Source organism: Schistocerca serialis, chromosome 4 (assembly GCF_023864345.2).
Source record: "Schistocerca serialis cubense isolate TAMUIC-IGC-003099 chromosome 4, iqSchSeri2.2, whole genome shotgun sequence".
Lineage (NCBI taxonomy): Eukaryota > Metazoa > Arthropoda > Insecta > Orthoptera > Acrididae > Schistocerca > Schistocerca serialis.
This window is the reverse complement of record NC_064641.1, coordinates 145656891-145671594: the sequence shown is the minus strand read 5'-3', so window position 1 is coordinate 145671594 and position 14704 is coordinate 145656891. Positions and strand designations below refer to the sequence as shown.

Below are 14704 nucleotides of genomic sequence, written 5' to 3'. Positions count from 1 at the left end.
ACACAGCAAGGCCGTTTTGGTTATTGTTACAAGGCCAGATCAGTCAATCATCCAGACTGTTGCCCTTGCAACTACTGAAAAGGCTGCTGCCCCTCTTCAGGAACCACACATTTGTCTGGCCTCTCAACAGATACTCCTCCGTTGTGGTTGCGCCTCCGGTACGGCTATCTGTATCGCTGAGGCACGCAAGCCTCCCCACCAATGGCAAGGTCCATGGTTCATGGGGGGGGGGGGGGGGGGGGGGGGGTGTTTGAAGTAGTAGGGAAGTAAAATACGGAGTTTGCAGTAAGATCAGTTACTTCAAATAGTCCCTATTGAGTAATGTGCAGCAATCGCTGGATATAGTATAAGTGATTCTCATTGTCGATTGCCATGTCGGTGTGTGTGTGCTTGTGTGCCATAATATTTGGTGACATTATGATAGTTCATGATGGGCACATTATGAATGTCTCAGTTCAGTAAATAGACAACCAGCAAATAAAATTTTACCAATTAGTTGGAGAAAAATATATACATGTGCGTTGAATTTTAGAAGTATTTTATCTGAACTGATTAATTTTTAGCTTACAGAACGTGGGCATACCCAAAATTAATTTGGAGGAGACAACAGAGAGGGGGGTTACAAATGGACATGTAAAAATGCAAAATAAATCATTTGTGTACATTACAATTCACTTTCTGGACAAGTATCTACTGCTCAGTGGAACATTTGGTGTTTTTGAGCTGACAGAACACTAAACATCACTGAAGAACTGACAGATACATCATCCAGAAGAATATTGAAAATGAAAATGTTTCAGCTATCATCACAGATAATGACAGCACTGTTATGAAGGTCAGTTGGACGTGTTTGACAAAAAGAAAAAAATTATCCCTTGTTTTGACTGTATAATTAACTTAGTCATAAAGAAATCTATTGATGATGAAAAACATTGCACTGAACTGAGAAATAGTCAGAGATATTGTCAAGTACATTAAAGTTACGGAAAGGACAGGTAGAAGTGGAACTGAAAGAAGGCAAAATTAAAATAAAATGATGCTCTATGTTCACACACAGCTGAATTTGTGCTTGTTATAATGATTCCTGGAGGTAGTTAACTTTGTGGGAGCTAACTTTCTGACTAGTCCTGAGACTCCACATTGGCTTATAGCAGTGAATTAGTGTGTCAAAGAAATGGTGGAATTGCTAGGACCACTTGAAAAATTAACAAAAGAAATTTCAGGAGATACTTGGGTTACAGTAACCAAAGCGATCCCATTAGTCAGTTGTGTTTGAGACATGGTCGAAGATACGTAACCTAGAAATGAAATGATTGCTCTGTTTAGAAACAAAATATACAGGGAGTTACAAAAAGGTATGGCCAAACTTTCAGGAAACATTCCTCACACACAAATAAAGAAAAGATGTTATGTGAACATCTGTCCGGAAACGCTTAATTTCCATGTTAGAGCTCATTTTAGTTTGTTCTTCCACCTACGCTCAGTGGAGCACGTTATCATGATTTCATACGGGATACTCTACCTGTGCTGCTAGAACGTGTGCCTTTACAAGTACGACACAACATGTGGTTTATGCACGATGGAGCTCCTGCACATTTCAGTCGAAATGTTCATACGATTCTCAACAGATTCGGTGACCGATGGATTGGTAGAGGCGGACCAACTCCATGGCCTCCACGCTCTCCTGACCTCAACCCTCTTGACTTTCATTTATGGGGGCATTTGAAAGCTCTTGTCTGCGCAACCCCTGTACCAAATGTAGAGACTCTTCGTGCTCGTATTGTGGACGACTGTGATACAATACACCTTTCTCCAGGGCTGCATCAGCGCATCAGGGATTCCATGCTACGGAGGGTGGATGCATGTATCCTTGCTAACGGAGGACATTTTGATCATTTCCTGTAACAAAGTGTTTGAAGTCACGCTGGTACGTTCTGTAGCTGTGTGTTTCCATTCCATGATTAATGTGATTTGAAGAGAAGTAATAAAATGAGCTCTAACATGGAAAGTAAGCGTTTCCGGACACATGTCCACATAACATATTTTCTTTCTTTGTGTGTGAGGAATGTTTCCTGAAAGTTTGGCCGTACCTTTTTGTGACACCCTGTAGAAACAACTGGCAAGAAGGTTTGACAACTTGGAACATTCCACCAATATGGCAATTTCAACAACTCTTGACGCGAGATTAAATTTCATGCATGTAAAAGATGCCGTCACAAAATCAAAGAAAATTAGTTATACAGATAGGCATGGGAATTTAATGTACTTACAATCACGAAATACATATCCAACAGATGTTATAAAGAAGATTCAGAGTTTGACATCTGGAAATATCACAAGCAGTTGGCTCAAAAAAAATATGAAAAATAAGTTGTCAACATTTGATGGAAACATCAGTGAAACTGATGTTCATATTTACCTGTTGTCCCCCATTACCCTAATAAATGAGACCCTATTGAAATGTGGCAGGACACAGTAACTTTTCCCAAATTTTCAAAGGTGTATCTTCCTATTATCGCTACATCTGTGCCAAGCAAGTGCTTGTTCTCAGAGGCTGGGGCACCAATCACTAGAGATGAGTCGTTTGTGAACTAACAGGTCCAAAGGAACGGTTCACCAGGAATGAATTCTAAGGAACAGCCTTTCATAGTTCATTTTGGTCGCAGCTTTCTACTTGTGGTTCCTGGGGAACGGGAAACGGTTGATCTCGTTCCCACAACGGCACGTCAGCCGGTCTCGTTCTGGCCTGGGTCCCGCTCCCATCTGTCTCGGTGTCGGTCTCCCTCAGCCGGACTCCTTCTTTGTGAGGCAACTGATCGCTGTTCCACTGCCAACTGTGCGTAATTACTGCAGTATCAAATTGTTGTTCGTTTTGTTTGCTGCACACGCCCATTCAAGATCTGTTTCAAACCTTTTTTTGAACTCTGGACTTCTGTTTCTATTCAGTGTCCACAACTGGTAATTAAAATATGTTTTATAATTATGTGGTATGTAATACATACATCTTTTCAGGTAACAAAAGGGCATATCAGCTTGATTCACTATTTCGATAAACAGCAGAACTCACTAAAAGCAAGTTTTCTTGTTATTACACATGCAAAGGAAGTCAGCACGGCACACACAAGTGGTAATTTTCTGTCCTTTTTTTGATCCAAGGTAAAACAGCATGTTCATTGTTATGGAAGGCAGACTGACTTACAACCGAATGAAGCCCACACTCCATAATTGAGTGTCTGGTGTCACATTTTGTAAAGAGAATACGATAACTTCTACCATATTATTTCAGTGGTACAGGATGGCGCACAAAAAATCGGCCCCGAGTGCTAGACTGCTTATTGTCGCACACCAATCGTCATCTATTGTTTCAAAGTTGTTTGGATTAGCTTTTTGTTATTTCTTTACTGCCTAATTATTACATGTTTATCTATTCTGCTTGTAGCGGTCACAAATCGTGCGTAATTGGCGAGCAGTCTGTACTGCCCTGGTTTTTTGTGCACCGTCTTATATTGTTTCACTTCAGTCAGCCACATAATGCTACAATTGGCTTAACGAGAGGTTTTGCAGAATCACGAAAATTACTTAAAGTGTGTGAGAATTCTGTAATGAATAAAAACTCTTTACTCCAGAGGGGAGGCAAGTGCCCCCCCCTCTCGGCACCTTCCATCTTCAGTAACCTATGCTACTAATTTTCAGTTTATCACAAGAACCATATACCATGCACTTTTGAACGGTGAATGAGTAAAAATGAACAGTTCCCAAAAAAGAGTGATCACCAGTGAGCTAGTTCCCAAGGATGAAAGAGTTTGCCCATCTCTACCCATCACCTAGGAAAGAAACAGACTTCTAGGGACTAGGTGGTTATCAAAGCTTCTTTTCCCAAATTCTGTATCCAAATTTTTGGTTTAAGAGAAATGTTTTAATGATAAAAATGAAGTGCTTCACAAGACTCATTTTATTTAGTTTTGTAACCTGTTTTATATGAAGACAGCCAATGATCGCATCAGTCAGTATCATTGCTCCTAATGTAAGTTAATGTTAAACAACGTTATAGATAGAGGTAGGTTGTGAACAAATAGGTGACTACTTCCAGTTTCTCTCTGTTTTAAAACTTGCAATACAACTTATGTTAATTTAGTGTGCTACTTAAAAATCAAATAATTTTGATGTGACTTTTCAAATATTGCTAAAATATATAGAAACATCAATATATCACTCATACGAGTGATGTTTTAACAACATCGATATCTCAGCATTTTTAAGAGCAATATTGCAACACTATTCCTGATACGACACAGTGCTTTATGTAATATTGATCTTGCTCAAACAATCACATGACATTTGACTCGGTGGCACTAGTGTGAGGAATAGTTGAGAAAATGTGAACTAGCCGCTACAGCAATTTAATGCTCTGCTTAAAAATTGATAATTTTTTGAAAAACAGGGGGAAATAGTGTTACTTTCTATCAACTTACAAACTATTTTTGTATTTGAACAGGTCTGAAATAAAAGTTCTCATATATGTATGGATAATGTCTACATACATTTATGCTGCTTTTTAAGTAAAGGTAACATTCAAAGTCGAAAATGTTGTCCTTAAGAATCCATTATTTGATTCTGAACCCAACTGAGAAACTGTAAAAATTTACCAAGTTGGCTACAAATGAGAAATTCAGCCGTTTTTCTCCTGTTAGATTACCAGGCAACAACATTACCAGCTTTAGAACAAGTTGATGACATTTAACCCTTGCATTACCAACTGGGGTATTCTGACTACCCCAGGTTGATCCCCCCCCCCCCCCCCCCCCCTTTAATAATGTTATCTGAAGGGCCACACACCTGTGGTTTCATGACTTTGTACTAAAATGATTGACGTTGAATTCACACTCACGACTGTCTAATTTTTTGGCTTTATCATTGTTATTCAAGTCATTTATTGGTGGGGTTGTGAGACTACCCCGCTTGGTATGAAACTGTTTATTTTCTTATTTGCAGAAAAAGAAGATTTTGGGAAATATGTCATTCATCTTCTTTGTTGAGTTTTGCCATAGATCCAATGTTTGTTATTGTTGCTGGTTACTGTTGTTGAGTTGAATTTGACATTCACTGTTGAGCTGACATTACACGAGTCAGTATTTCACCTGCAAGTAAGGATGTCCAAAGGACTTTCTAGTGATGAGATCATGGAAATTCTATACAATTCTGATGTCAGTGATGATGAAAATGGATGGGGCATTGATAATGAACTGAATGAGTATATGGAACCTCTTGACAAAGACCATATCATAGCATCAGATGAAGCTGAGATGAAATATCAGAAGGTACTATACATTCACGTGAACTAGTAGTAGTAGAAGAAGAAGAAGAAGTGGAGGATTAAGAAGAAGAAGAAGAAGAAGAAGACACTGGAGATTTGTTTGTTTCTAGAAGTGGACTACAATTTTCTAGTGAACCACCAAAAGGTGGGCGGGCGTCGACGTCGCAACATTTTTTTGAATGTAACACCTCGCCCAGTGAATGATGGAAAAACAACCAAACCAATAACAGAGTCATTTTTATTTTTTTTCTCACTGGAAATCGTGAGCATCATTGTAGAAGAAAAGAACAGGAGAAGCCAAACGAGTAATTTCTCTGTGGAATGCAGCTCAGTCTTCGAACAAAACAACATGGAGAGATATAAATGCAACAGTAGCAATTCTAATAGGAGCTGGTCTAACTCATGGACATCGCCCAAGTGCTTCTGATCTGTGGGGAGGTAATGTTGCCTTTCGGCAGCCATTCTTTTCTGCTGCCATGTCAAGAAATAGATTTTTGTCTATACTGAAATTCTTGCGATTTGACAACAGAGACACAAGAGCACAGATAATTGAAGAAACCAAGGACAAGTTACAAGCCATCAGGATAGTGTTAGACAAATTTCAATCTAAGTTGTGCAAGAACTTCTATTATTATAAATACGTGACTACTGATGAACGATTAGCAACGTACTGAGGAAACTGCCATTTTAGGGTTTATATGAAGAGCAAACCTGGCAAGTATGGCATTAAAATTTGGGTTTGTGGTGATGTGAAGACATCTTACTTATTACGGATCCAAATTTACACAGGAATGGTGGACAATACTTGGGAAGTGAATCAAGGACAGAGAGTTGTTTTGGATCTGATGGAACCATTTCTGAATAACATTCATGGTGTAATGACTGATAATTTTTTCACCAGTTTTCCATTGGCTGCTGAACTACTAAAACGAAACACGACATTGGTTGGTGCCTTGCATTCCAATAAGAAAGAGATTCCGAAGGAATTCTTGCCAAACAGAAAGATAGTTCACTCTTCAATGTTTGGCTTCACAAGTGACTTGACTCTAGTTTCCTATGTTCCAAAGAAGGGAAAGGCAGTAATACTAATCTCTACTCAGCATAATGAGAGACAAGTGAGTGGTGAAGAAAGTGAACACAAACCCGAAATCATACTGCACTACAACAAAACCAAAGGTGCTGTAAATGATGGGGACAAAATGACAAGAGGATACTGTTGTGTTAGAGGAACGAGGCGGTGGCCACTTAAGAATCTTCATGGAAATGATAGATATTGCAGCACTGAATGCATATATTCTGTACACTCAAAAGATTTCCTGAATGGCAGAAGAATAACCGAAGCCGACGTAAACTCTTCACGACTGAACTGACATTTGGACTCAGCAAAGGCAACATGGAAGAAAGAGCCCAAAATATCAGCAGTCTTCATAAAGTTGTACAAGATGGCCTTAAAGCTTGTGGCATTGCAATTCCTACAGCAGTGATCAAAACCCAGTGTTCCAAGTTACCAACGCCACAACGATGTCAAGATTGCAGGAGAAACGAAGATCGGAAAACAAGATTCTGTTGTGTAACATGCAAGAAACCTGTTTGTAATATACACAGAGAAGAAACTGTTACTGTGAAGTGAAGTGCATGCAGTGCAAAAATGTACTTGACTTAAAAGTTGAAAAAAGTCTTGTCTTATTTTACTGCAGTGACTGTTGAGGTACATACATTATTTTCTGTTCGTTGAGTACTGAATTTAGTGAAAGATATAAAAAAAATTTTGTACTTTGTATCTGTGATCTGAATAAATACTTTAATAACCTGAAAAGCTGTTTTTCAATACTAAATAAACCCGTTCAGTGGAAATAACGAAATCTGAGAACAAATATTACAATAAAACACAAAACTCTTTTGGGGTAGTCCAAATACCCTGCTTAGTAAAATACAGGTGTGAAAAAGCTTGGTAATGGGAGGGTTAAATGAATGAAGAAAGAAGATAATCGAGAATTAAATGTCGAACAAATCACATTAAACTGGCAGCAATAGTTATCACAAGAATGAATTAAGATGGAAAGACTAGTAGTGGAGATAGTACTGACAGATGTCAATAGAATGCATGACAAACAAAAGTTCGAGAATTGAACTGAATCATGATTGCAATCTTTTATTTATGTAGTAGTTGCTGATGTCAGATATGACCTGCACCAAGAAGACATGGATGTTTATGCTTCACTGTTGATCAAGCACAAGACTGCGGAATGGTTGGAGAGGGAACAGTGACACCAGCTTGGGCGAGAAGTAAGAACTCTCAAGGAGTGCAGGCAGGAGGATGTTGCGCGTGCAGCAAATTATGTCGTGCTGCCAACCATGGGAATTTCACAGCGTACTTTGGCTTTTTATGAACATCTACCACATTTAAATTGCAGTTTGCTTGAATCCGTTTGTACTCAAAATCAAATAGACTTTAAAATTGGACAAATACACTACAATAGCACAAATTTCTGCAGGAGATGGTAAAAGTCTAGATTGAAGCTGGTGGCGTACTTCAGTGGTTTGTGCAGCAGTCATGTCAATACTCATTGTGATGGGTGATGTGATAGATTGAGGGTGTGTTAGCTGCTGGTTCTACAGAACCAATGAGAGAGCGGTGGCAGATAATAAGTTTGGAAGCAGAAGACATTATAACATTCTTATATCAGTATACAAGTGAAATCAGTTATTTATTTAGGGGAGGGGAGGGGGGGAACAGCTGTGTTCGCAGGTCCCATTTTACCTACAATCTCACTGGACTCGCATTCGGGAGGACGACGGTTCAATCCCGTCTCCAGCCATCCTGATTTAGGTTTTCCGTGATTTCCCTAAATCATTTCAGGCAAATGCCGGGATGGTTCCTTTGAAAGGGCACGGCCGATTTCCTTCCCAATCCTTCCCTCACCCGAGCTTGCGCTCCGTCTCTAATGACCTCGTTGTCGACGGGACGTTAAACACTAACCACCACCACCACCACCACCACCACCACCACCACCTACAATCTCACAGATTGCAACATATTCAGAAGAAACAACCAAATATTCGTGACAACGAAGATATAAGTTTTGCTGCTATCCTGCTAGGATGATGTGGTGGTGATTAAAAATAGTGATACCTCAGATGGCAGGGTAATTAAACAAAAAAGCCAGTGAAGATAAAAATTTATGTACACAATTTCTTCTTGTTTATTCTCTTTGTGTCATCAAAAAGTAGACAATAAATGGCATAAGTTTTTTCGGGACCGATGACCTCTGCAGTTTGGTCCCTTTAATCCTTAAACCAACCAACCAACCATAAGTTTTTAGGCAGGTACCTAAGGTCAATAAAAGTTTGTAATTTTGATTGGTCAGAATGTGTTAAAAAAAAATAAAGTTACCCAAGGAGCCTTGTAAGAAAGGGGGAGGGGGGGTTTGTCTTGTACTCAAGTAAGTACACTATTTGGTTATTTGGAAACCAGGTTAACAGAAGAATGATTTGCTAAAACCCCTTAGCAGCTTCCACTGAGTATCCATTCAAATTTCGAAGGCAGCAATGCTAATAAGTGAAAGATCTACACAGACAAGATGTCTGAAGCTGTTTTTCAGTAGCGATATGCACCTACAAACAGCTATAGGAGATGATTGTTTTACTCTTTGTTGGTGTCTGTGAGCTGCAATTTACTGGCATATTGCAGTATTAAATATCTTTTGGTGCACTCAGATATATTGAAAACAAATGTAAGATGTCAGAAATACGGATAGTAACATGTTACCCTATACACTTCCTAGCTTTAAGTGCACGTGTATGCACTACTTTTTTCTTATAGAGGTGGACTCAGAGCTTCGACTGTCATTTGATAAGTGTTAATCACTTTAATTTTAGACAGTCAGTTGCAGCTCTGCTGATGAAGGTGTACTTTTACCAGCATCCAGAACACAGCATGTATGTTTAATTTCATCTGTGGTCCTTATTGCATATATACATGCCATCTTGGGATAACTAAAACCTAAAGGACCCATATTTACAGTAACAGAACTGAGATTAATTAAGGACATTAGAACATGAAGGTAGTTTCTTTTCTGCAGGAACTGACATATGACTATTCTTTTTAGAGAGAGAATAAGAAGCCCTTCATTTCCTTATGTAATAAGGTGACTGCCTATGTCTTCAGTTTATTGTAATCCTGTGCGCACACACGAAGTCTTTTGTTTTGAACAGGCTTGCGTGAATGAATGTTGAGAGTGGCAGCCAAGAGTAGCTTGTTCGTAGAGTTGCATGCTTCTCATTGAACCATTGCATGGTGAGAGCTTTTGTCTTAAGTCTTCTCCCAAGAATTCCAAAAGCTTCTGATAATTTTTGTCTTTATGTGAATTATCCATTATTGGATGATTTCCTTGGGAAACATGCATGAAAGTTTTGCCAAGGTGGCCCTGTCACAGGTCCAGATGTTCTAAGGATTTCAGTGCTTGAATTCATTTGTTGTATTCAGTGAATTCAACATTGAGACTATTGGTATATACTACTGGAGTGAGCCTTCTCTCTTCCAGGAAACTCAGGTGTGCTTGATTATATCATTTTTATCTCTGTATCATTTATGAAGGATTCTTTTGTCATCTTTTAAGTTGTCTGGTTGGACCATAGCATATACCAGGGCCTCTGAGATTGTTTCCAGAAAAGGGGTCAGCTCTCAACATCTCCCAAAAGCAAAACTTAATGGGCAGTAGCTTACTGATAGTAGCCGTTGAATTTTAAAGTAGACTGCAGATGCAGACAGCTACTTCATGATCTCTTTTTATGCCTCTAGAATGATGAGCTCCACTTGATCACTGCATTCTTCTTACAGATCTACACAAAGTCATACTAATTGTCAGACAATGAGTTATGGTGAGCTCATCAACCTGCGTCACAACAGGCAGTGCATTTCCCAGGCACTCCTTGTGATGGGGAAATTGTAAAGTGATGTCTTATCAATAATCATTTCAAATTTGGACATGAAACACCTTGTATTACTGCTCTGATTTTAATGTTACCTTCTCAGAATAGATAACTCTCGGCCTGACATGATTTCATTTGCCTTTTTACACAGTTTGTTTACTAGAGAATGGCAACATTTTGTCGCAGGAGATGGCAGTGTTCTGTTTTATTATTGTATGAACAGGACTATCTTAGGACTTATTCAAACAACAAAAACATCCATTTTCGAAAATATATTATAATTAAATAAGAAAATCTTCTCAGCAAGCAGTGACAGGAAAAACACATGCAAAAGTTAAGGACATGTGCAAACTTTCCCAGCCTAAACCTTGCCTTCCTTTTCCTTCATCCCCGTTTCTTCTCTTCCCCTTCCAACCCGGGAAGGAGCCACTGGCTCCAAAAGCTGGCACATTTCCTTAACTTCTGTATGTGGTTTTTGTACTGCCACATGGTGAGTAGATTTTTTTTGTCTACTTAATTATATTATATTAGGACATATTCAGATTTAAAATAAATGTACACAAATACTGGTCCTACTATTGGGGTTTGCTGGAGCTTGTGGTTCTAACTTGACACACACCAGTTAACTCCTACACTACCAACAGTCTTTCTGCACTCTAGTTTTGAATCTGAAGGTGACCTTATTTGGGCAAAACCAGCAATAAATGTAAAAACATTATTGAGACTTTTGTTCACTAAAAAGGATTGAAATCATTTGAGGTTGCATCTACACCCCCTTATATGGAGTCATTGCTTCACTACTGCCCTTAACCCACAAGTTCTGTTTAGTGTTAAAATGTGCCTCTAGTTCCAATGGAAGAATGATGTGGAGATACTTAAGACTATGACAAAATGGCTGGAAAAGTGCTGGTAGCAACCAAAAAATGGCACTAATTGTAATGTATTTGTATCCATGAAATGTATTTGCAATTGTGAATATGAACAACCATCAGCTGTGAAACAGAATGATGACAATGAAAATCTGTGCTGGACTGGAACTCGAACTCGGGTTTCCCGCTTTTCCCAAGTGGTCGCCTTAATCACTTCGGCTATCCGTGCATGACGAGACCCAATCTTCCACATGTCTTGGTTCCTGCATAACAACCTGTACTTGAACACACACATATTGTGATAACCATTGTAATTGAAAATTGCTGCCCAGTATTTGTGGATAAATACAATATTGCAGTGCCTCATTGTTAAGAACAATAATTCAGCTTCAGCCTCATTGTTAAGAAGAATGATTCAGCTTCAGTGGTTATGAAATATGTGAAATGTATTATAGCTGAATATATTACACAGATGATGGTCATTCGTATTTACAACTGTGAACACATTTCATGTATGTAGTAACAGCTGTAGTTGCAGCAGTGTCTGTTCCTTCAGATATGCATGCGTGACTAAAGGAACATGGCATTTTTCTTCTTAACATCAGAGGTACTGCAGTATCTTATTCTGATCAACCAGCTGCTGAAATCAGTGGAAAATGCAGTGTAATATAAAGTCAAAACACTTCCCAAACAACAGCAGTAAGTGTTCATTGTAGTCCATCTCAGTTATCATCACCATCGTTTGGAAATAGGCACCATATTTTATGAGTCCACATCATCTTTATTTCCATGGTTATTACACAATTTACAAATAAAGTAGTGTTTAACTTCATACATAACGATATAGGTAACGTCTTGTCCTTTATTTAAATTATGTTAAGAGATTACTTAAAACTTTTATTGAGGGATTATAAAATCAGTTAATGAAGATTTGTTGACTGTTATGTCGTTATGGTTGTCAGGAGGTAGGTAGTCCTATAATGAAGTGTTATGCAGTTGATATATGTGTAAACAGAATTTCGTCATTTTAGATTGTGCAAGTGTGCACATGATACATTGAGTGTACCTATACAGTACAACTGAAACATGTCAGAGGTTCATACCACTGATCATTGAAACCCATGAGATTATGTGCTGTTGGGATATAAATATGACAGAAAATTTTGGTGTGACACAACATAGTGCAGAATAAATAGAATGTGCCTTTCATTTTGCAGATGTTCTTTGAAGATAACATTGATGATGCCAAGTACTGTGGGCATCTGTATGGACTTGGGACATCATTTGTTATGAACGGCAACAACAGTTACCATGACAATGGGGATAATAGCAATTCATCGTGATACAGCTGCTTGTCTGGAGCCAATGAAGACCAGAACGACATCATAGTGCTTGTGTTCATGCTCAGTCAACTGTATTCCTTACATCCCAAGAAATAAGGAAACAAAACCTTTTTATGAATTTTTCTTTTGTACAATTTCTTAATTGACAAAATAGTGTATACATTCTGTATTAATGTAAGAAATGAAATTGTAAATTTGTAAATCAAATGTTTCAATTGTGAACACCCTTTAGAGTACAACTGTGTGGATGATGAATGAATCATGTTCTTTATAGGAATGACATGTCTGGTGCAGAGCATAAGCCAAAAACTGAAAGTGAAAAATCATTTTTTTAATATTCTGCAGAAAAGGACCACTTACACACAAACATCTGGAATATATTAATATCGGAACAAAATTTAAGTCTTAATTGATGTAGCAAAGCTATATAGTTTAATGTATGTCAGTAAGCTAAAAAGTAACTGTCAATCCTCTTCTTTCTTATTTCTTAACAAGAAATAAGGAAGTGTTTATCTTTCACAAGATTATGTATATTTTTATTTGACTTGGTATCCAAGTTTTTTAACAAAATACAAATTATAAAAAAAAATAAATGTGCAAATACTTTTGAGGAGTTTGAACTTGTGAAAGATAAATATTTGACAAATAACAGTTCATTGCTGTTAAGTTATCAATATATTGTAGATATTTTTTTAATGTTTCCCTTATATTCCCCTTGTCCTTTATTTCGACCTCACCATGTTTCATAGTGTCCGTGTACATCTGTGCTCTGTATGAAGAGAAGAAAGCTATTAATGAGCATGTTTGTAGGGAGTGAATGAAATTATATATATATACATATGTCCTTTACATTTTATATGTGTATTAAAGTAACTGAAGATGAAATAATAATAATAATAGAGAAATAATGGTGTGTGAATTTATGCTTTAATTAAGTAATAATGTGAAATAAACACAGTTAAGAAGTAAACAGAAATTTTTATTGAAATAGTTTGCACTGGTTTTATCCATCTGTGCAGAGAAGGAGAGAAATTTATTTATAAAGCTTTAAAACATAACTGAGTTTTAGTTGATAATTTTTCAGTTGAAATTAGCTTTTTATAGTCATGCGCGTTGCCTCATGGTGCTCTGGTCTGTTAGTGGACATGCCTGTTTCAATGTTTATATACTTTTTGTCAGAATCACTGCTAAGTGATTGCTTGCAGCTTTTTTAGACTTTGTAAATGCATTTTTATACATTATTTGGTTTTCTAATAATGTCACTCACCCAAAATTTTATTTTTCATCACCCTTTTTTTTTTTTTTAAGAATCAGTATTTTATGGACATGTATTTTTTGACTAAATACATGATACTGCAACATAATAAATCAGGGATGTTTGATTAGTGTTAGCAGCTGAAATATTCCTCATTCCTCTGTGCCTCAGTTTAAGTTTATAAATTCAAAACCTGTTCTTTCCTTGGACTATTCATACAATTTTTAAAAAATTTTGCAGTAGCATCTTTCCTGAAAACCACATAGAGTCTGGTAAATGGTGAACAGAAAAGTAGGAAGCAAATATTTTAGCTACACTTCACAGAATACTGGATATAAAAGGAAGAGGAACAGCTACTGTCATTGTGTAATGGCCAATTTGTTTGTCCATTGTGTATGAAGTCGAAGATCTGTTGTGTAATAAGATGAGGGGTAGAAGAAAGATTGAGATACCAATATAATCATTCCAAGAAGGGCATAGTAGTCACTGAAAAAAGTCAGGGAAAAGAATTGAGGAATATCACATGTCTAAGGTACGTGCTCTGATGACATTATGACTTTGAGCACAGTGAAAATCCAACAAATTTTTGGAGAATGTCAGAACAATTTTTAATTTCTATTGTACTTAAATTGATGTTCTGTGATTTTTGACCTTTACAGCTGTCTATTCCACACCTACATCTCTGAAAGAAGAAAAATCAGTATTGTTGGCTTCCAGTTGGCATAATCGTTCTTTTAATGACCTCCTGTTTGTAGCTTATCATTTTTCTTTGCACTGTAAAATTTGTGTGGAATTTAATTCTATGATATTTGATAGTGTGCTCTGCATTTTGATGGTGAATATTACATCATCATATTAATTGTGTTTATAATTTTTATTTTTTCTAGCTTTCTTAATGCATACTTAATCAAGTTTTTGAGTTAACAATTACACTTCAACTCAGAATTATGCTGTTATATTCATTTAATGCAAAGTATGGTATTATTTCATA

At 37.3% G+C, this 14704-nt stretch overlaps 1 protein-coding gene across 5 annotated transcripts in view; it reads left to right on the top strand.

Annotated features, from left to right (window-relative positions):
• The window catches only part of LOC126473733 (CCR4-NOT transcription complex subunit 7), a 130258-nt gene extending 116519 nt beyond the window's left edge, over positions 1–13739 (top strand). For 2 of the 5 annotated variants that reach the window (XM_050100980.1, XM_050100981.1), the window contains exon 8: positions 12333–13738. In XM_050100980.1, coding sequence (XP_049956937.1) covers positions 12333–12458 — 126 coding nt within the window. In that variant the 3' untranslated portion in view covers positions 12459–13738. Of the gene's footprint in view, positions 1–12332 lie in introns of all 5 variants that reach the window. The other 3 variants (XM_050100979.1, XM_050100978.1, XM_050100982.1) reach the window with 2 other exon arrangements.
• Positions 13740–14704: the final 965 nt, after the last annotated feature.